Here is a 23690-nt window from a genome sequence, read left to right as displayed (position 1 = left end):
AGTGGCCTTGCTGGCCCATCATCTGTGACAGGTCTTGGAAGCTCATCACTCTGCCCGTGGTGAGAAGAATGACGAAACTGAGGATTCCCAGGAGGCCGAGGACTGTAGAGAAGATGTTCAGGTACTTGGAGGTGGATATGTGGCTCTGGGCCAATCATGTCTCCATCTTTCGGTCCCTAGATTTCACAGAGTAGGTGTCGTAGGCCACGAAGGCAGCAGCAGTTGAGGAAGAACACGTTGAAGAGGGGCCAGACGACGTGGTGGGGCACGTGGGACTCACCCTGGATGTTGATTACGGTGGACTGCATGGGGGTGGTGTGGTATGGGGCCCGCAGCCCAGCAATCTTGAGCTCCTCTTGAGCCATCTCTTGGGTGTGACGATACAGAGACCCGGGGTCAGAAGCCATGCTTCAGGTAGGCTCTCGGGTGTCCGAACTCAGTGTGGCCTGCTAGAAGGGCTCCCCAGGTACTGTCATCCTGGGCCTGCTGGAAGGGCTCCCAGAGGCAAACCTCCCCCCAAGCTGTGGTTTTAATCCCTAGGCCAACAGTTTAAGACCACAAGCAGCTTTTATTGAGAAAGACTGAGCTTTCTCAATATTCCCTAAAGAGTAACAGTCTTTAGAAACTCAGTTCTACCTCCACCCCCCACCCCCCCGTAGTGTTGCGCTGAGTTGGCATCAATTTGATGGCAATGAGTTTCTTTTTGTGTTTCTTAACTTTCGTCCTTTTGGAAGAACAGACAGAAAATATCCCGCACCCCAGGTTCTTAGTAAAGGCCTCCACAGAGCTGTTGGAGCTCTGACTGATTAATGCAAACGTGAAACTGAGGTACCGGGAGACAGACAGACATAACTGACAGGACAAGGGAGAGCAGAAACAGAAACAGCTTTATTAGGGGGGAAGCTCCCAAAGGAGGTTCCTTGTGACCTAGGCCAACAGGCCAGGGAAGTCGTGCTCAGCAGCTGGGGGTGCGGGTTTTTAAAGGGGTGGTGAGGAATGTTTGGCAACTATGGCAATTTGCATATGGGGTCTGGAAACTGAGAATTGCTTGTGTACTCCTTGCTTCTGGTTTCACTGGTTATCTTATCTGGCGTCCTCTGCTGCTGACCTTTGGGTTGTGCAGGGACCGGACCTGCTTCAGCTTGGTCCGAACAGGGCTGCCTAGTTCAGACCCGACCCAAACAATTCCCCCTATCTTCGCACTCCTGAGAGCTGCGGTGTGTAGCCCTTGACCTTGTGCTCTCTAAACTGTCATGTCGTCATTTCTGCTGTCAAATCTTTAAGTGGATCTTTAAAAGCAGGTGGGGCGCAGAGGCATCAGGTCCCGTTCCTCTCCAGACTCTGCCTACAGCACTCTGCACAGCAAGACTCCTCCCTTCTCTTGGCCCCGCCCCCAGCTGACTTCCGGACCGCCCATTACGTACAGATCCCGCCCCTCCCGACGTAGCGCCGCGTCCCGCTTTGATGACGCAACTTCCGGCCGGCCGCACTTCTTCCCGGAAGAGAACGCTTGCGACTGGGGGCTCCGGAAGGTAGGTGCTTGTTTGTGTCTAATTGAGTGGGGTGCGCGGCGTGCACTGCGGGCCCTGCGCCCGCAGCTGTTTCCGGGGTCTCCGCGGACGTTAAAGCGCCCGCACCCCGTCCTCCCCGTTCCTGGGTCTCGCGGCCCTTGTAATCTTTCAGGTTAAAATCCCTCCTGGCCGTTCGCCGATCTCTCGTACTTTGGACTCAGGAGACGCTCTAGCTGCTGTTTTCCTGTTAGCAGGGCCTCACCGACCCTTGCTCCCACCTTGGAAAGGCCCAGCGCGCGGTGCGTTCTGACTTTTGACCTGATCCTTGCGGGTGGAATCGGGACCATGAGAGGGCTCGACCCCAGGCTGGCCCTTTCCTTTTATACCCAAAAGAGATTAACCACAAGCCATTTCATAGAAAAGCCTTTATTAAGGGTTGGTTCGAGAGGGGTTTGGAAACTGACCTTTGCGTTTCTGGAAAACTTCACCCAGGACAAAGAAAGTATAATATTGTTATCGTTCAAAGTAGAGGGCTGGCTTAAAGGAAGGGATATTCAAGCAGTTGCATTCTTATCAGACTGGCAGGGTATGAGAGTCCAAGGGGAAACAGCACAGCTACAGGCAAAAATTCAAGGTCGAACTGGATAGTTTATCTAGCTTGGTAATTGGGCAGACAGAGCCTAGAGACATCTCTGAGAGTTTAAAACAGACACGGACCGAAGGTGGAATTGAGACAAAGAACATGAGGTTAAGAGCGGCTTTATTAGGGTGGGGAAAGAGTTCCCAGGAGGGCAAAGGAGAGCAGAGAAAGGTATGGGAGCAGGGAGCATTTTGAGCTCCTGGGTGGGTTCTGCGACTCAACGAATTAGGTCAGGGAAACACGTCTGTCTGTGGGGTGGTGAGATGTTTGTAGGATTTGGGTCAGGGAACTATGCAAATGAGGTGAAGAAATCTGATGGTGCTTGCACTGATAAGGAAAAGGGAGGCTTGCTTCCTGGTGCTGCAGCTGCAGTGTGAGTCTTTTACAGACCTGCTTCTTGGAATGTGGGGGAAGAGGCTGCACAGTCCGGCCTTGAGAGGCTGGGGGGAGGGGCCCCACAGTCCAGCAAACTATCTTCCAGGGGAGCTGGGAGAAGGTGCTGCACAGACCAGACCCTGCCCAGACAATCTCCAGAGAGTCAAGGTCTGTCAGAGAGCAGGGAGGGGAAGGAGAAAGAAAGGGGCCTAGCTGCTAGCAGTTGGTTGGAAGCAGTTTCAAATAAATTGGAGCCTTCTCACGCTGAGCTGGGTTACTACATTACTGAAAGAGAAGCCAGCCATGCAGTCATCGCCCTTTATAGTGTCCACTAAGATCCTGGCTGTGTGTGGAATCTGAATGGCCTCTGCCCATCAGAACAGCTTGTGCCTGTTTTAGAGTGCAAAAGACTCTAGTCTCAAATGTAATTTAAGGAAGACTTTTTGTTCAGTCTGAAAAGAGACAAAAGATAGGGACACATTATCCAGATTGGACAGCCATTAGGACAAGTACAAAATAGCTTCTGGGTATTCAAATTGGGGATCTAGTTACATAAGGCTTAGAATAAAGGAAGCCTAAAAATTCACGATCCTTGACAGATCAATACATCACAGTTAAATTTGGGATTGAGAAGCAGGAACATAGCCATGACTGGGGCAGTACATTGTCAGATAGAAGATCTTATGAGATTGGTTCAGGGCCCTCTAACCAAGGCAGTCAGGGCACAACTGATAGGGTGTGTCTCATGACTGACGCCTTCCCCGGGACTGGCCTGAGTGAAGTGGGGGTAATGCACTTTCCAAAGCCCTCTGTCACCTGGCAAAGTTATCTACCTCCTTGCTTAATGATCAGAGTCCAGAAGGCTTAATCTGTGTGGGGACCCCACAAATGGCTTAAGGGTATCACTACTCTGCATAAATGTACTCACTTTCAGCAGTAGATTCCAAACCATAGCAGCCTTCCATAGCTCTTGGGAAACCGGATGCTCAGAATTTAAGCTGTAATACAGCTCCCGAGATTTGTCTCTCAATCTCTGCTGATACAGGGCCTCTCCACTCGGGATGTGCAGGACCCCCTGGTGGATAGCTCCTTGACTAAACTTCACCTCAGAGGTTGAGTTTACTGTCGACTCCATTTCCTTTACCATTGGATACTCCCCTCCTTGCCCTCCACTACCCCTCTTGGCTGTTACAACAGTGAGTAGATTTAATGTCTACTCAAACTGTTCCTTAGGGACTTTCAGAGATCCTTGAGGGAAACTGGCCTCCTTTGGGCTTAGTCATCAGTCACTTCACTGTGCCACTGACGGGCCACAGCAGATGAGATGCAGTTCCTTGGCCCAGAAATACAACTTAAGCATGTCCCTTTCACCCTGTTCTTGATCTTATGCCCCCTCTAGGAAACGTTGAATGGTGACCACATCTTTTGGTATTGTGACTGGTGTCCTCTTTTCCCTCTTCTTTTGGAGTTTCTTGAATCATCCAGCATGATACTGCCGAATACTGTGATTCCAACTTGAGCGTTGAATTATTGGTTTCTTCTTGCAGCTTGGGATTTACTGATGGGGGGGGGCTCTCTACTTTTGGTTATCGTATTCCTGGTTTTTGCACATTCCTTTTTAGTGTCTCCTCTGACACCCACTTTGGTCTTTTTTTTTCTTGCCTGTCTTATAAATGGCATTGCTCTTCATGTATGATGTGCTTGATGCCATCCTACAGCACTTCAGTTCTTTGGTCGCTGGTGTTCAGTGGATCAAAGCTGCTCTTGAGATGGTCTCTAAATGTAGCTGGGATGTACTCAAGGGTCTCTTACACTCGGTGTTGGTTCCAGTCCATAGCACCTGTATCTTACAGCTTCCCTCTCGACGCCAGAAGGAAAGACCGCCTGATTCTGCACCTTCCTCTCAATTGCTGTTATGTCCTAGCCTATTGGTGCAGCCCCTGGTCTGTCCGTCTCTGCCAGGGTACCTGTTCTGTCGCCAAACATTCTCCACTTCCTAGTCATTGAGTTCATTACAAATCCACTCAGACCTGAGGGGCAAGATGGATGATTAAGGTGTTTATCGATGAAGTTATCAGGTTGCAATGCAGGTGGGAAATGCACAGGATAGAGTTATTCCTGTTGTGCATGTTAGAGTTCTTTGGGAGTGCTGGACAGCTCAACAGGTGAGGGGGGTTGCTAATAAATGGCCAAAAGGTTTGGCCTTGGACTTTAAGCGCCAGTCCTAAGATACTAATTTCCAGCTTGCATAGGTCAGCTAACCCAGCTCCCCCAATTGAGGCCCTAGAGGCACCCCCTCCACATGCTAGCCTCCTGTCCAAATGGACTCAGCTTTACTTTGTGTGTCCTGCTCCAGCTCCTGCTTCTGGTTCTCCTACTAACCTCCTCCATTCCTCTCAGGTCAAAGGTCTCTGTGGGCAGGAGGTTCACATTTCTTAGCCCGGGGCTGGTATGTGGAAACTCCTCAGACTTTGCCATTATTGCCAGAGGAAGGGCAGGTGGAGCTACATGAACAATGCAAGCCTGTGCTTCTGGGATCCTCAGTCAGCATCTGCCTTATATGCAGACACCCTCAGAATGCAACATGATCTTGAACCTAGGAGGAATCTCTAGCCAGGGCAAGAGTCACAGGCCAAGATGCTGGCACTTCCTCCATACTGAACTGTGTGTTCTTCCATTTCAGGTCCCAGGTGTGGTGAAGGGAGACCTGGTCTATTGTAGGAAGCTGGAGACTGAACACAACGTTCTTGCTCATCCAGGCATCCTGAGTCAGGGTTTTAACCCCTCTGACTGACTGTGGACCACACATCATTCACCTGTGTCCAAACTGCCCAGGGGCTCTGCTTTCACTTCCGGCACACTTTGTGACGTGCGGTCTTGAACTCAGAGAGCCCATTCAACTAGACTTCCAGAAGGTGGAGCTGCCATGGTGAGTCCTACGGAGAATGGACGTATGGTCGTAACTAAGGGTGGAGGCTTATTGGACATAGTGGGGTGCTTTTTACTCCTGGCTCTGCGGTTCCTCAGAAAGGTGGAAAGGTGGCAGAGCAGCCCATGGATCTGAGTCCTCAAAGGCATCCTGGGTCTCAGCTTAACTGTTACCTGGCCTTCCTGTGGACATGAGTGGGTTTTACAAGCCCGACATGACGGTTTCCTTCTTTAGGTGGTTGTTGTGTGCCCCTCTGAGCTGGCATCAGAAGGAGTCACCATCCCCATCCTGGCTCTTAGTTCTCTGTGTGTAATAGCAGAATGTGTGAGCAGTCCCAACAAATGGTTACACTTTTTGAGGAAGCTGAGCCCCAGGTTCTCCAGTGCCATCCATGTCCATTTTCTACAAGTCATTTCCTTGGCTCCCCCACACCCTACCCCGACCCTGGAGCCTTTTCTGTAGCAGTTCAAAAACAGCAGGTCCACCTCTCCCGCTGTGGGGTGTGGGAGAAAATAGAAGAGTTTGAGTTAGTAGCAGAAGGTGCTGACTGTTCATGGGGTCCTCCTGAGAATTCCTGAATGCATGAGGCACGTGGGACAGAGTCCAGCTGGGTCATGTGCAGGCTCTCCAGCATTATCTGATTTGGAGGGATGTTACATGCCAGAGGCTTTCCAGTGTGTGGGAAGGCTGTTTTTCCAGTGTAGGTATTAGCCCGGCCGCCCATCTCTGCTGGAGCTGGTGTCAAGTCCTGGACTTTTCCACTGCTCTCCACCGTGTGGAATAGGCATCTGTCACAAAAGTGGTCTTTGCTGCTGGGGCCTCTCGTCGTCTGAGATGATGCATTGAAATTCTTGGGTTTACAGTTCCTGTTCGCAGAACATTTCTGGAGCAGCCGCTGTTTCCACTGAGACATTTTCAGTTGATTACATATCAAGTTCTCAAATACAGGAAAACACCCATTTGAATGGCTGTAAGAGTGACCGTTCAAGTAAACCCATTATGTCGCGTATCTTGCACAGACGGCATTTTAGAATGTACATACTTGCCCGGACTTTTGGTCACAGGACATAAGACCTCACCGTCCTTGAGTCAGTTCCTACTCCTAGCAACCCTGTAGGACCATGTCGAACCACCCCTGTGGGTTTCTGAGACCAGCTTGTATGGGAGTAGAGAGCCTCATCATGTTCCCTCAAAATGGCTGGGGCTTTCAAATTGCTGCCCTTACAGTTAGTAACCTTATCTGTAGCCCTGAAAACTCCTTAAGCCTGCTCATCGTTGAGCTGTGTTTGTAGTGTCTCCCAGATGTTTGCATTCTGCCTACTGTTTGGTTTGTCCAAACTTGCTCTCAGAATACTTCAGAATCACTCCCTTCAAGTTGATTGCAACTAATAGCAATTCTGCAGGACACTACTGATCTTGCACTTGGCAGCTCAGTGCAGGAGCCACGAGGCTCCTCTCGGGATTGAAATGTGAAGTTCCAGTTGAGGTTTCCACAGTTTATATTCAAGTCCTCTGAATTCGGACAAATTCTGTGGCGCGAAGGACTTTGCACATGATTGTCAGTGAGTCTTTTGAATTCTCTTCCGTGTGTCTTGCTGCTGTTTAACACACTTGATGGCAGTTTATGGCAGGTCTTGATCACGAAGCTCTCTGCAGTTTAGTTTTGCCTTTTTGAGCTTTCTGTATATGAAACCATAATCCTGCCACCGAATTCCATATGGGGATCCTGAGTGTTGCTGAGTAAAACTGCAGTTCGTAGTTTCACGTCACACCCTTCTTCCAGGCACTTGTAAACCACACCTTCAACCTCTAGCTGAGCACTCCGTTTTTCAGACTACTCAGGGAGTCCCTTTCGGGATCTACAAGAGTGAGTGATTCCTATCTTTGCTTTCCGTGTTGTGAATGACTTCCCTCAAGAATTGCTGGACCTTTTCAGGGGCTGCTTGATCTTTTTTCTGTTAGTCTTTCACGTGTTCCTATAATGATAGTTTGTGGTCAAACATATGAAAGCTCCATTTATAAATTAACTTAATATGAATGCAGTTGTATATGTTGTGTATGTGAACAAAGAAGCCCTTGGATAGAGTGGGTTAAACATTGGGCTGCTGACTACAAAGTATGCCATTCAAAATCACCAAAAATGTGCAGGCAAATGAAGAGTCTGCCTGCTCCTGTAAAGATGTACAGTCCCGGGAATCCGATAGGGCAGTTCTCCTCTGTCTGATAGGTTTACTGTGCATTGAACTCGATGCGTTGTCAGGGAGTTATGTGAGGACAAGTGCAAGCCTTCTTCTTCACAATTTCCTGGTTATTTGTGACTAAATACAATTAGAGACATGTTTTTTGAGGACTCTTCTTAATCACACACCTGTCTGACACCTTTTATCCTCATTAAAATGTATTTGCTCAAGCTTTGAGCAAGGGTTTGACAGTCCTTAAAACATACCAGGCACATTCCCACCTGCTGCCCTGTCATCTGTTTTTTCTCTTCCAGGCACAATCTCTTTTGTTGCTGTCCCTGGGTTAATTCTACCACATCTTTCAACTCAATGTTTTCACTGAATTCAATTCACTAGACTACAGAGGCCACAGGCTGCACCCTGACGGGCTCATCTCCTCCCCGTGACCCTTCTGTAAGCGATTGTCCAGTTGCCTACAGATGGGCTTTGGGTCTCCACTCCGCACTCCCCCTCATTCACAATGATATGATTTTTGTTCTTTGATTCCTGATACCTGATTCCATCGACACCTCGTGATCACACAGGCTGCTGTGCTTCTTCCATGTGGGCTTTGTTGCTTCTCAACTAGATGGCCGCCTGTTTATCTTTTTCTCTAGTTCTTTAATGTTTCCTTATCTCCACTATTCATGACCCCAATTCTATCTCACAAAACTGGCTAGACCAGAGCATGTACACTCTGGTACGAGAGCTCACAACACAGGGAATCCAGGACAGATAAAGCCCTCAGGACCAATAATGAGAGTACCAATACCAGGAGGGTAAGGGGAAAGTGGGGCGAGAAAGGGGGACAGATCACAATGAAAGACATATACCCCCCTTCCGGGGGGATGAGTGGGTGAAGGGAAACAACAGTTGGTGTAAAACATAACAAAAAATAATTTATAAATTATCAAGGGTTCTTGGGGAGGGGGGAGGGAAGAGCTGATATCAGGGACTCGAGTAGAAAGAAAATGCTTAGAAATGATGATAGCAACATTTGTACAAATGTGCTTGACACAGTAGGTGGATGGATGCTTTGTGATAAGAGCTGTAAGAACCCCCTATCAAATGGTTTTTTTAAAAAGTTAAAGCGGCCAGGCCCACCGGCCCGAGGGTGGTCATCCCATTCAGGCAGTCAAGTGGATGTCCTTTCCAGGATTTGCACATGTGAGAGAATTTGGAGAGGAACATCTCAAGGCTGGTGTGTGCGCCTCTGTTTCCTAGGATTCTCGCACAGTTTAACAGCCACATCCACTGCAAACTTTTCCAAATCTGAGCTACTTTTTCACAATCAGCAAACACAAGGGGGCGCTTGCTATTACGATACTTCACATAGTGTGTTCTTCATCAACAAATACTATTAGCGTGTGTTTGTGTGCCTGTTCAGATGTGTGTTCAGGGAAGCAGTCAGTAATAATTGCATTATAGTAGCTCTGTGCCTCGCAGTGTAAAAACTTGATGACCTCTGAATGCTCTTGTTAGTTATTTTTCACCCGTGTTGTTTCTGCCTTTTCAATTCCTCTCAGTTCCCTGGCCTGTCTCCATTAAGGTACAGGATGCACAGCAGCACAATTGTAGAGTTACAGATACGTAGAGGTTTAACATAGAAACTGTAGAAAATGCCACTTTCCTCAGAATAAGCATCTCTTCAGCAGGTAAAATGTCAGCTGTTTATCAGCTGGTTCTTCGAAGAGAACACCATGAGTTCAAGGCTTTGGGTTGACATTTTCTTAGTTCAAGTCACTGGGCCTCCTACACCTAGTGAGAGTCTAGAGGAGAAATGTAAATTCTTCACTGCTTACTAATTGTGACTTTGCTTTCACCCTGTGCTGCATGTTTTGCTATATATTCTGAATGGTCCTGTGCAAAGAATTGAATCCACCCCACCCCACCCCCTGCCCTCCATTGGGAGAGTAGTGCTGAATGTGGAAATTGGACTTTTATTTTAGGGCACTTTCCCCTGCTCTGTGTTCTGACTAATCGGGACCATAAAGATAGAGGGGAATAATATTGAGTTGGTCACAGATAACCTGTGGAGAGAGAAGCACATTGTGCCAGAAGAGATGTCCAGTCTGTGGGATGGTGTGTAATGAGAGAGGAAGTGAGTCTAGACAGTGACGGAATGAGGCCGATAGCTCTCCCCTGATGGCCATCCTTAGCAGAACACAGAACCCTGTGTCTGATGTCCATGAAGTCTCAGTGCACAGGACTGCCATCCTCCCCCGCCTTTCACCTATTGGAGTTCACGGTACCTTGCTGAACTAGCGTATGTGGGCTGTTTCAGGACGCCGTGGCTGTTGAAGATGTGGTTGTGGACTTTTCCCCGGAAGAATGGGCCTTGCTGGATCGTTCTCAGAGGAAACTCTACAGACACGTGATGATGGAAACTTTCAGAAACCTGGCCTCAGTAGGTATGGATGCTTTTCTCTTTTCAAATGTATAGTGATCCAATAAGTCATACCATTGATATTACTCCAGTATGTGGTCTGAGTAATGGGAATACCTTGCTACATAAAACAGATGCAGTCATTTGCTCTCAGCAGCATGCCTGTCATGGCTTCCCCCTAAATATAAAGCTTAGTATTGAACTAACTTCTCATTTCAATTGTGCCTGAGAACCTTAAATTTATGGGTAATAAATATAAACATTGATTTCATTGGTTCACAGAAGATTTTGTTTTTTGCTGTGGCTTGTGCAGACTCTGTTTATGACTAGTTTAACATGATGATATTGCTGTGATTGAATTTACCCTTGTCTGAACTCCAGTCCTTGGGGAACAAAGCGTCATCTCGGTGTCAGGGACGTGGTGTTGCCCTTTCAGTGTTTCCTTACGATGTGCCTTTCTTCTGAGCAGCCTGTCAGCTGCACAGATAGACCTCACCCTGCGCCAGTGTGTTGGGGGCCTGCATTTACCTGAGTTGTCCAGAGAAACAAAACATTGACATTATATATCTGTAAGAAAGAGCTTTATTCAAAAAAAGTCAAAGAGCTTTATATCAAGAAGTAATCTCTCCTTTTTGTTTAGTCTAACTGTTTTTCTGAATTTACTATTATTTGGGAGTTAATCATATCACAAATAATCTTTCATCAAGAAGTCATCCAAGGATGATCCAACAGAATTGGGTCCATGGGTCCAGAGCTAGCAGGAGCCCTCTTTATATTCAAGTGGTGTAGGCTGATTATGCAGAGTGGTGAAGCAGATTGCAGGGAGACCACAGGCTTGGTGAATACAGAGATGTATGCGGATATGTAGTTGGTGGAAACATAGCTGGTTGACAACAGAGTTCTGAGTGGAGCAGACTAAACAGGACCACCCGTAAATGGAAGCCCAGAGTTCCAGCAAGCAGGGAGACAAAGGCCCAAAGAGACATTGCTTCTACTCCATCTCTCTCATACGAAAGGCCACAGCCCAAAGAGGTATCATTCAGCTGCCACCTAATTGCAAGTTTGATTCCCCTACTACCTAAACAAAGTTACAGTCAAGCTTACGTAAAATCTGAGGGCCACACGAGGGCTTTAGAAGAAGGGATATTTTGAATGAAGGGGATGAACTTTGAACCAACAGTGGAGAAAAGTTACTTCTGTGCTGAGACATATTTGCTTCCCAGACATCTGATCCTGCCCTTCTGACTTTAACCAATCCTAATGTTACCGGCAAACCAGGGAGGTCTGGTATCTTCTGTACCTGTTTCAGCCAAAGACAAAGTCCCAGTGGATTTGAGAAAGTCAACTCTTAGTTTATTCAGAAAGGAGGGACAGGAGGAAACGGTGTGTTTTCGTACCTAGAAACCTCTTCAAAAATTCAACGAAGAGAAAATTATGTATTTTCAACTGTGTGACAGAAGCAAGTTCTCACAATGACCACTGGAAAAGATTGTTGTTAAAAAACAAGAGATACTTGTGGTTGTTCGACGCCATCAAGTTTGCTCACACCTATAGCAACCCTGTGCACTACAGATATCACATCATATGCATGCACCATCCTCAGAATTGTTCCCATGCTTCAGCCTGTTGTAACCTCTGTGTCAGTCCATCTCCTGCAGGGCCATCCTATTTTTCATTGTCTCTCCACTTTCCAAAGCACAGTGCCGTCTCTGGGAAAACTGGACATTCTCAATGATGTCGTCAGAGGCTCGCCATCCGTGCTTCTAAGGAACACTCTGCCCCTACTTCTTCTAGAACAGATCACTTTGTCCTCTTCCCAGTTAGTCCTGGGTACTTTTAGTCGTCTTCTGCCTACCCATGATTCAGTGCATCGATGCTTCTTCAGTCTTCTTTATACAATATTCAGCCTTCACATGCATATTGGGCAGTTGGAGAAAACCAATGATCGTGATGTTACTTACTGGTCCAGGTGTGAGGGTTTTGGTCTGTCCATAGACTTGGAATCCATACCACAAGGTGCAGTCCTTGATGTTCATCAGCAAGTCCTTCACATCCTTTTCACTTCAGCAAGATTGCATCACAGGCATATGGTAGGTTGTTAGTCAGCCTTCCGCCAACCCTGATGCCAGTCTTCTTTACAGGCTCCAGCTTCCCTGATGACTTGCTCAGCAGACAGATAGATCAAGTATGGTGAGAGGATAGAGCGGTGACGCAGACCTTTCCTGATCTTCACACATCCAGTACCCCTGTGTTGTGTTCTCACAGCTGCCTCTCCATCCATGCGTACGTTCCACAGCAGAGCCAGGAACTGCTCTGGAATTTGCATTCTTCTCTAGGTCATTATCCCCAGTTTAGTATGTTCTACAGAGTCCAGTCCCTTTGCATAGCCAAGGAAACACAAGTCAACCATGTTCTGTATTCTCTGCATTGAGCCAAGTTCCGTCTGACACCAGCAGTGAGAGCTCTTTTTTCAAGGTGTCTTATGAATCTGCCCTGACCCTCGCACAGCTCCCCGTCGGTGCACTGGTGCAAACATGGTTGCATGATCTTCAGCAACATTTTACTAGAATGTGATAGCAGTGACATTGTTGTACAGTTTGAGCTTTCTGTTGGGTCACCTCTCTTTCACTTGGGTAAACAGATCTCTTTGAGTCAGTCGGACAAGTAGCTGTCTTCCAAATTTCCTGGCATAAACAAGTGAGTGCTTCCAGTGCTTCATCAGCTTGCTGACACATGTCAGTAGGCCCTCCATCAGGCTATTGCTCTCCCTGCAGTTGAACTTCTTCCTTCAGACCCTGTGATCCTTGCTCATCTGCTACCTCCTGAAATGGGGACATGTCGACTGCTTTTTGGTACAGTGACTGTGTATTCTGTCCATCATTGTTTAATGCTTCCTCCATCACTCAATATTTTGCCCATAGAATCACTCAGTATTGCAACTTGAGCCATGAATTTTTCTTGAGTTCTTTCAGTTTAAGATATGCTAAATGGGTCCTTCCTCTTGATTACCTAATTCTAGTTTTTTACATGTATCATTATAATATTTTACTTTGTGTTCTCTATCTGCCCTTTGACATTTTTAATTCAGCCCCTTGAATTCATATTCGTCTTTTCTTCCATTTGCTTTAGCTACTCTGCGATTAAGAGCATAATCTCATCCATGACCTTTTGCTGTCTTCATGAGTGATAGTTTAATGTCCTCTCACAGCTCTTCACTCTTCTTCTTTAGTGTTCAATCTGTCTGATCTATTCGAGATGGTCTCAAAATTCAGGTGGAAAAGACTCAAGTCTTAGTTTGTCTTCCAAGAATTTATTTTAATTTTCTTCAGCTTTCTCTTGAACTTACATATGAGCAATTGATGCTCCTGAACTGAGTGTCTTTATTAGCTCTTCAAACTTGTCAATTTTTTTGTGTGCATCCCATCTGCAAAAGTCCATGTGTATAATTGTCTTTTTGCTATTGAAAAAAGGTACTTTCTATGGACAAATAATTGATTGTGCAAAATTCTATCCTGTGACCTCCAGTTTTTTCTGTCACCAAATCCATATTTTCAAACTACTTTCCCCTCCCCTTTGTATCCAACTCTTTGATTCCAATCTGCAATAATTATCGATTCATCTTGATTGCATGTTTCATTGATTTCTGACTGAACACATCTGTCGAGTTTTTCAACTTTTGCTTTACTAGATTTAGAGGTTATTAACTTTATAGTAGTTGTATCTATGGCTTTCTTCTGGAGGTGGATAGATAGACGTAATCCTGTCACCGACAGCATTGTATTTCATGATCGATTTTGAACTGTCCTTTGTGACAATGAGCGCCTGATATTTCTCTTGATTGTGTTATTCCCAGCATAACAAATCAAGCTTTTTTTGATTCAAAATGTCCTATACCAGTACATTTCTGCACACTAAAACCTATGATATGGGTCTCTATGCCTTCCATTTTATATGTGAACCCTCCTAGTTGTATTAGATTCACATTTAGCATATTTTAATTTCTTTATATTAGCAGCTTTTCACCACTGTTTGTTCTTGAATTGAGTCGTGCCGATCAGCGATGACAATTCTGAAAGTGCTAATCCCTTAGGCTTCATTCCGCTTACGTCACAGAGGCAGACACTACTTTGAGAATGCAGCCCCTCCTCAGGCACTGTCTCCTAAAATGTTCTGCCTGCAATCGGTAGGCCTTCAGTATCTGACAGCACTTGCCAGCTATGCGTAAGGTTTCAGCAGCTACTTCCTTCTAAGTGAGCAGGTAAATTCTTTATCATTGCCTGTTCTTGGCCTGGCTGCTCCACTGAAACCTGTTCTATTGGGTGGCACTGCCGACATTTGATATACCACTGGGATAGCTTACCCATCACAGCCACCCAGAAGCCAGCACAGTAGGACAAACTGATAGATAAGTGATGGCGGGAAGAGATGAGCTACTTTTCACAGTGATCATTGGGAAATGATATCAACACCCCTTGAAGCCTCATGCGTTTCTCTAAGCTAAATTGGACCATGCTTCCATGTCTGGCGTCCGCAGACTACCGCCTCCGAAGCTGCTGAATGGGCATTACTTTATATTAAAGGCCACTTTGCCTTCTTGAGTTCCCCCATCCCTACTGATTGAGTATAGGAGCGGAGTTTTGTGTCAGGGTAGCCATGTTCCCTTTGGATTTTTAATAAACTAAATCTAATTAAAACTGTTTTATATTTCTAGTGTTCGGATGAACAGCAGACTGGCTGTGTAAGCCCCTCATGTACTAATACACCTCGGTTCTTGGAGAACACTCTTCCCTGTTTCCCTCTTTTAGCATTCCATGTGGAGGATGCCTACTCCCTTTCGATGTAGCTCTTCTTATGAGCCTCTGCTTGTGTGTGAGGCAGTCTCAGTCTTCATGGGAGAATTTCCTAGTCAGCTTTATTTTGATCTCTGCCACAGTATTGAAACGACGATTGGCTTTGGTATTGCTTTTTCTCACAGCTCTTTTTCCCCCACTGAGTAATGACATTCCTTTTTGTTTTACTTCGTAAACTACACCTTGTGTCTTTGTTCAGTTTCACAAAGCCTTGATGGTGAAGAAAAGTTGTCCACTGAAAATACAATCGTACAATTCCTGAAAAATGGAACCTGGTCCTCCATGATAGGAGAAGTATGTGGATTTCATGTCATTGAAGATCTGGATCACAAGCAGAGCCCTCATGGGAGGTGAGTATCAGTCACTAGATAGCAGTGCTTCAAAGGGAATCTGAAGGCAGAATGCTGGCACTAAATGATTTCTGTCCCCTAGGTCTTCAGATTGTGGGAAAATTTAATATTATCCACTAGCTTCTGGGAGTACCCGAGTATATGTGTATATGAGTGCATGTACATATGTGTGTATGTATGTCTATATCTACATGCAGACATGGACAGTAGGGATCACAGTGCAGACTTGCAAACCGTGCACTGTTGAATATTATGACTCATGGCAGTGCCATCCAATGTCTCGGAGCCACGAATTGATCAGATTTTGGTGAGCGGCCTCCCTTTCTGCGGTTCAGCTTAATGATTGTAGTGGGGTCTGGTGCCATAAGGGTTCCCAGTATGGCTGCTCAGAGCACCATCTGCCTATCGAAACCACCAGCTACCTGTGGGTGAAAAACAGGGCCTTCGGCTTCTGTAAACAGCTACAGTCTTGGGAACACAGAGTGTTTGCAAGGGTGTCCACTTTGAGTGGACATGGACTCCGTGTCTGTGAGTATGCATGGATACATTTAAGAATATATATATAGACAAGTGTTTGTATTTGTATATAGTCGCTTTAATGTTATATATTGTAATAATTTCCACACAACAGTTACATGTATGTGAATCAGATATTGAATATTTAAAACATAATTCATTTACGTACAATTAGAAAACCCCACATGATGGAAGTAGAGTGAAATGAATAGGAGCTTCTCTGTGAGGTGATGTAATCTTTGAGAGTTGAAGCAATTCAAAGTAAAAATACATGTTTATTGTGATGGTCATGTGAATTTGTAATCAATATGTGTTTAATTGTGTGCTACTCTTTTTGCAGAAGACACATCACACAGAATGTCTGTGAAATGAGTAAGGAAAATGAGTGTGGACAGACCTGCAGCTGGATTCCAGATCTTCACATGCTCAAAGGACGTTCTAATGAACTGCATCCTTCAATGTCTCACCACTGTGCGAAATCCTCCTCGGACCGATCACCATCTCTTAAGCGTCATAGCAGTTTTTACTCGGAAGGTGACACCTGTCAGGATGGAAAACACGGAGAAGGCTACAGTTGCCCTCCTTACTCCAACATTCCCAGAACTCTTAGTGGAAAGAAACGTATGGACTATACGGACTATGGAAACACCTTTGGTAAACCTTCAAGAAATCACAATGAAGAGAGGCCTTTTGATTGTAAGGAATGTGGCAAAGTCTTTCCTCTTTTGGCACACTTGGCTAGGCATATGAAAACCCACAGCGGAGACAGGCCTTTTGAAGGTGAGCTCTGTGGGAAATCATTTCGTCAGTCCTCAGACCTCACTGCACATAAAAGAATTCAGTGTAGAGAGAGCCTTCACAGATGCGAGGAATGTGGCAGAGCCTTTCGTGATTCTTCACAGCTCACCGTACATCTTAGAACTCACAGTGGAGAGAGGCCTTATTCCTCATCTCTCATTCATCGTAGGAAAACTCCCAGTGGAGACAGGCCGTATGTGTGTAAGGAATGTGGCAGAACCTTTTCTTATCCCTCAAAGCTAACTGCACACGTTAGAACTCACAGTGGAGAGCGGCCTTATGAATGTAAGGTGTGTGGGAAAACATTTATTCTTTTCTACATGCTCCTTAGACATATAAGGGTTCACAGCGGAGAGAAGCCTTTTGAATGTAACGAATGCGGCAAAACCTTTGCTCAATCCTCAGGCCTCATTCGACATCGGAGAATTCACAGTGGAGAGAAGCCTTACCAATGTAAGGAGTGTAACAAAGCCTTTACTAGTTACTCAGATATCATTGCACATTGTAGGATTCACAGTGGAGAGAGACCTTATCAATGTAAGGAGTGTGGCAAAACCTTTACTCATCACTCACCCCTTATTTCACACAGGAGAATACACAGTGGAGAGAGGCCTTTTGAATGTAAGGAGTGTGGCAAGTCCTTTTCTCGCTCCTCAAACCTCATTGTACATAGAAGAATTCACAGTGGATTGAAGCCTTATGAATGTAAGGAGTGTGGCAAGGCATTTACTCGTCAATCATCCCTCATTTTACACAAGAAAATTCACAGTGGAGAGAGGCCTTATGAATGTAACGAATGTGGCAAAACCTTTACTCAATCCTCAAGCCTCATTCGACATAAGAGAATTCACAGTGGGGAGAAGCCTTATGCGTGTAAGGAGTGTGGCAAGGACTTCAGTAACTCCTCAGCCCTGAGTAAACATATGAGGATTCACAGTGGAGAGGGGTTTTATGAGTGTATGGAGTGTGGCAAAGGCTTTACCGACACTGCATCCCTCACTGAACACAAGAGAGTTCACAATGGAGAGAAGCCTTATGAGTGTGACGAGTGTGCCAAAGCCTTTACTAAACCCTCCAGCCTCATTCGACATAAGACGATTCACCGTGGAGAGAGGCCTTATCAATGCAAGGAGTGTGGCAAGGACTTTAAGTCCTTCTCATCCCTAACTAAACACACGAGAATTCACAGGGGGGCGAGGACTTATGAATGTAACGTGTGTGCCAGGGCCTTCACTCAGGCCTCACATCTCATCCAGCATGAGAGGATTCACAGTGGAGAGAGACCTTATAAATGTGAGGAGTGTGGCAAGGACTACAGGTACTCCACATCCCTCATTAAACACTTGAGAATTCACAGTGGAGAGAGGCCTTATGAGTGTAAGGAGTGTGGCAGGGACTTCAGGTACTCTACATCCCTCACTAAACATTTGAGAACTCACAGTGAAGAGAAGCCTTATGAATGTAAGCATTGTGGCAAAGGCTTTAAGCACTATTCCTCCTTCACCAGACATGTGCGGCTTCACAGTGAGGGGAAGTTATGAGTGTAAGGAGTGTGGCAAGGCCTGTACTGATCCACCAGACCTCATTCCACATAGAAAAACTTAGATGACAGAGGTCTTATGAATGGGTCCAAACCTGTACTCCATGCTCAGCCCTGAACATAGGAGAATTCACTGTGGAGAGAAGGCTTATGACTAGCTTGTATGGGAAAGCATTTGATCAATCATCCCGCCTCAGTAAACATCTAAGGAACCACAGTAAGTCGACACTTTATGACCCTAAGAAGAACTTCAAAGACTTTAGTCATGCCTCAACCATCCTTGAACAGAACTCAGGAAGTAGAGCTTATGAATGTAAGGAGTGTGGCAAAGATTTCAATTACTCCCCAGCCCTCTTTCAAAGTGTCTTAGTTGACAGTGGAAAGCAGCCTGAGGAATGTAAGCAATCTGGCAAAGGGTTTGCTGTACCTCCCAGTTCACACAGGTTTTCTCACAGTGAGGAGTTGCTTTTCCCATGTAAGATGTGGGAAAGCATTTATTCCATCTTCATACTCACTAAATACCTGAGAACTCACAGTGGAGAGAGATCTAATCTCTAAGGTTGTGGGAAACTCTTTGGGAGAATTAACAAAACATCCTCATGTGAAGTGGTTTTATTAGGATGATGACTAAACATTTTTAATTCTGGTCTCAAAAATCAGCCTCATGCATAGAAAAAGTGTTATTTATAAATCTCTCCGCCTGAGATGGGGGGGAAAAGGGAGAGCCAATCATAGTGATCGGTGTATGAACAAGCCCCAGGGGCATGAACAACAGAAACATGGTGAAGAGAGCGGACAGTGTAAGACTCTCGCTGTAGATGGAGCCTGGACTACAGTGTGCATGCCGGGCAAGCCTCAGGTGAGCTGGCTTGTGCACCTGGACTCTTGTTGCCTGATGTTCCCGATGTGTGCAGAGATCATGCCTGGAAACCCTTGGGGGATATTTCAGAACAATTAAAACTCTGCCCCCCCCCCCAATATATGAAAATAAAAACAATTTATCAAGGATTTACGAGTGTGGGGGAGAGAGTGGGGAAAAAAGCTGATAAGGGCTCATGTAGAAAAGTGTTTTTGAAAATGATGGAAACATGCAAGTGTGCTTGATACAATTGATGTTTGGATTGCTATAAGAGCTGTTAAGAACCCCCAGTAAAGTGATTTATTTAAAAATAAATAAAAGGGGGGAAAATCTCATCCTCTAACTCATCTAATGTAAACTCACCACTTGATTGTCTGTGTGGGGTTAAGTGTTTTATACTTACGTTGTGTACATTGTACTCATCATCATCCAATTACCAGTAGAGATTGCATCCCAATTGCTGTGCCTCTGAGGCATGCACTGTCTGCAGAGAGGCCCCAGCTGCATTTTGTAGACAGCTGGCCTCGCTGTGGCAGCTCGTAGAGAGACATACATGGGGGTGGGAGGTGGGGGTGTGTGAAATCCGTAGGTGGTGATTGAAAGACATGAAAAAGGAATCCGTGTAAGGCATGCTGCTTCTACATTGTCCACAGGTAGATCATGAGATCTAAGACTTTCCCTTGTAGAAGGAAGCCAGTGACTAGAGACCAGTGTTCCTCAGTGACTGGATGGGCCTAATGGAAAGGGAGAAAAGGGTTGGGGGCAAGTTCGAAAAGGCACGTGTTGCTGCGCTGAGTTTCTCTCTAAACAGTGGTCAAATCCTGGGCAAGAAGAATGGTGATTGAACAGCATGCAGTGGTCTTCCTGCCACCCAGTCCTACGTTTGTAACTCCAGAAGTATTCCTATGAAATTAAAGACACCTTTGTTTGTTTGTCTGTTTTTAATCATTTTATGGGGGCTCGTGCGTCTCTTATCACAAGCCATACATTCACCCATTGTGTGACGACACCTTTTTGTAGGAAATATCAGACTCTGAAGGTCTCCCCCTGGGCATACCATCCACAGAATTTTAGCCATTTCTGCACATTTTCACTTCAGCAAGTCTGGCGTTCTTGAAGGATTCAATTTGTGTTTCCTTTCAGGGTTCTCTGAGTCCTGGGTTAAATCGTTGTGTGAAGTGATAAGATCAGGATAGGTGGATTGCACAAGGTTTACCCATGAAATTCTCGAAAAGCCCTTGCTTAATTGAGTGAATGAACAGTTGTATAGATGGGATGAGAAAAGAGAAGGAGAAAGAATGAGTGAAATTCTTTAAAGTGAACATTAAAGAATTAACAAAGGAGTCAAGCCCTTTTACCAATGTGCTTTTCAGTTTAATTAAGTAGAATTCCTAATAAGAATTCTTGATTGTTCTTTGTCCTTCAGAAATCTTTATCAAGCCTAATCCTTTGACACTAAAAAAATATTCCCCGTAACCTTCTGCGCTGATGCCTCTGATTTGAACTGAGCTGGAGCAGCACGCCTAGAGCCTCGTGATAGTTTCATGCTGATGCCTCTGATTTGAACTGAGCTGGAGCAGCACATCGCCTAGAGCCTCGTGATAATTTCATGTCAACTTGCGTAGCACACAGGATCTAACATCGTGTGGTCAACTCCATGATGAACTCTTTTTTTTTTTAACCCAAAGAAAAAGACGCCTTTTGTTTTCATCTCCAAACAACAAACTGTTGACTTTTTATTCTCCCAAAATAATCATGATTATCGTGCACAAAAATTGGCATTTACAATTTACAATGCATCTTCAAAGTATTTACCTTTAATGGGAAACTTAGCAACATAGTATCTCAAAATTAAAATGTTAAAAAAAATCCATCTTGTTGCCTTTATAAAACTAAAGAAAAGCAAGCATAAATCAAGAAAATCCATTCGTACTTCAGGTCCTTCTCCAGGAGCAGACTTTGTTGTTATTTCCATTTAGCAGAATCGGATCCAATTTAATAATCTCCTGATGTGATTTCAAATTCAGTGACACTTCCCATTACCATATTGACAAAGTCATCAAAACCTAGATGTGTGCCAACATCTCCCTTGTGACTCTTCAGCACAATTGAATTATTGGACCTATGTGTTCGTCCACAAGTGCTAGAGCAGGGGTTCTCAATCTGTGGGTCTCGACCCCTTTGGGGGTTGAAAGACCCTTTCACGGGGGTTACCTAAGGCTATCGGAAAAAAACATATTTCTGATGGTCTTAGGAACCAAGACAGCGCTACTCTGCCTCCTGGTGGGTCCACCCACTTTCAGCTATGCCCACATAGGAGTACCCAGCATGAAGACTGTTACCCATGCTACACCATGCTTCACGACAAAATTCCATGTATTTGTCATTAGAAGTAAATATTTCACAATATTTAATTACATATTGCTTTTTTGATTAATCACTATGCTTTCCTTATGTTCAATTTGTAACAATGGAAATACATCCTGCATATCAGATATTTACATGATGATTCTAACTAGCAAAAGTACAGTTATGAAGTAGCAACGAATATTTTATGGTTGGGGGTCACCACAACATGAACTGTATGAAAGGTGTATGGCAGTAGGAAGGTTGAGAACCACTGCTCTAGAGGCAGCAGCTGAGACGGGTTCCTAGGAGCGTTTGCGGCCCTGGCTAAGCTGGAGGTCATAATGGACCCTTGAGTGAAGGAGTCAAGCAGTTGTGGAGAGAACAGCCCCCCTCTGGTCACAGCCTTGACACAATTGAGGCAATTTTCATTCCAGGGGTTGCCTACTATTAGTGCAAATCAACGGCGTATAGAAGGGAGATGACTTCTGGTGGAAGTGGGAACTGCATCTGGTTTGTCAACCTGGTTTATCACTGGCTCAACCCAGGAGTCTTCAAGCCATCCGCATTCTGCCGGCCTTGGATGTATTAGGTTGAGCTCAGATCCAGCTCCATCAGCCTCTGGTCTTCCTGTTTACCTTCCTCCGTCCTCTTAACCCCTGAAGCTGCACGAATCAGGAGAAGCTTCCAGCTTATGTCGGACCCGCATGTTTGAACTGAACTGGACTTTCCCACTATGTCCACACTCATGCACGTGTCTCAGCTTCTACTTCCCTAGAGAACCCAGCCTGACACTGCCCCGCTTGATTGGACCTTGATTGACAGAAGCCATTTAGTATGGCGAGGGGATTCATGGGAGATGTGTCTTTCAGCAGTAAACCCAGCGTAGGAGCATTTTAAACATGTTTGGTTTGGAAGAAGCTTTTATGTATTTGCACTAAAACTGTAGAAACAACTATTATTTACATTTCCGTATGCATATAAAGCATACGCAACTACCAAATGTGTCCCTGTGACTGTATTGTCACTCGAGTAGTCCAATTGCTCTCTGGGTTGGGGCAGAAAGTAGTTACGTTGAGGCCAGGACACCCAAGAGCATACATTTTGCATCTGGGCAGGCGCTGGCTGAACAAAGCCTTCAGTCACCTCCCAGGCACCTTCCTCCCCATGTCAACAGACCAGAAGTGCCATCTCCTCAATCCTGCTGTGGAGTGCGAGCAAGGCTGAGACGGGGGAACAGTGCCCCTCTATATTCCTTTATGGGTTACTCAGAGGGTGGCTGCCAGGGCCATCTCCACAGCCTTCATCATGGATAAAATGGGCTCCCCGAGTAGCCTCCTAAATGTTCTTTGCCCATTCTGTGACATGTGAAACCGGGTAGGAAAATCTAGGCCCTACTCCATCCCTGCAAACACATCCCTCTGCAGCTGTCTAATGTTCAAGGAGTAGATCCTGGGGTGGGGCTTTGATTGGTGTTTTCTTTACATTTTGATAAGCCCTGAGTGTTTTCCTTCATTGGAGTTTTTAATGATCAAATAATTATGAAAACATAAAGTGCCAAATGAGGCACCTGGGGTGGAGATGGGTGAGTAACATCACTGTCAACCCCCCTGCCTGCTCGTCCCTGCCAGAAGCCATCCAGGCACTCAGGAAGGACAGACACTGGCCCCTCCCCTCACCCAGCATAGCACAGACACAAGCCAAACCATTCCTGGCGTCTAAATACATGTATCGAGGAACCGGAAATATACTGGGTGGGAGAAAGTGGTTAGCATGTTGGGAATGTAGTGCTATGACAACAGGAAAAGGCTTGAGCAGCACAGCCTGGGCGATGTGAGCACACAGCTTCAGGATGGTAAACTGTTCAGTGGTGAGAGCACCCGGAGGCACCCCATATGAGTTAGTTACAGTTTATTGTGCCAACCTGGTCGATAAACCCCTGTGGGTTAATTGAAGTGCAGAGAGATAAATGGCTCGGTGAGCCTTGCCTTTCGAGTTCTCGGGTTTTTGCTTTCTGATGGTCGGACCAGGGTGAAAGCGCCTTAGCCAGTTCTCTGCTTCAGCTGGCAAGGCTCATTTCCTGAAAGACATCACCAAGGAGAAGCCATATGGACCTACCCCAATGCAGCCTGGGTGCTGAAGCAGCTGTGTGCAGAGTCCTGCGAGCACTGAGATGCTGACACACTCACTGACTCGGCTTTCCTCCTGCAGTCGGTGTCATTGTGTGTGTTTTGTGAGATGGAGGAGGACTTTGTGGATTGGTGTCGGACATATGGGTTAATGTTGGACTTGTGGGCTCGGGCAGCACTGGGTTGGGATGTTTTCTTGATGTGCACTTAACCTTTATATAAAACTCTCTCTTCTACATGAG

General features: G+C 45.7%; 1 protein-coding gene and 1 pseudogene across 1 annotated transcript; one reads left to right on the top strand and one right to left on the bottom strand.

Moving 5' to 3' along the window:
• Window positions 1–1786: 1786 nt before the first annotated feature.
• On the top strand, window positions 1787–19143 carry LOC123522462 (zinc finger protein 345-like). The gene is made up of 5 exons (XM_045296866.1): window positions 1787–1810; window positions 5210–5455; window positions 9959–10085; window positions 15110–15260; window positions 16117–19143. The coding sequence occupies exons 2-5, from the start codon at window positions 5453–5455 to the stop codon at window positions 18113–18115; spliced, it is 2280 nt and encodes a 759-aa protein (XP_045152801.1). The 5' UTR covers window positions 1787–1810; window positions 5210–5452; the 3' UTR covers window positions 18116–19143.
• A 468-nt stretch (window positions 19144–19611) lies between these two features.
• On the bottom strand, window positions 19612–21095 carry LOC101656300 (annotated as a pseudogene).
• Between the last annotated feature and the right edge of the window lie 2595 nt (window positions 21096–23690).

The sequence above is a fragment of the Echinops telfairi genome, unplaced genomic scaffold (assembly GCF_000313985.2).
Source record: "Echinops telfairi isolate 266 unplaced genomic scaffold, ASM31398v2 ScPeMD7_7412;HRSCAF=8450, whole genome shotgun sequence".
In the NCBI taxonomy this organism is placed as follows: Eukaryota; Metazoa; Chordata; class Mammalia; order Afrosoricida; family Tenrecidae; genus Echinops; species Echinops telfairi.
This window is presented reverse-complemented; position numbering and strand designations above follow the sequence as displayed.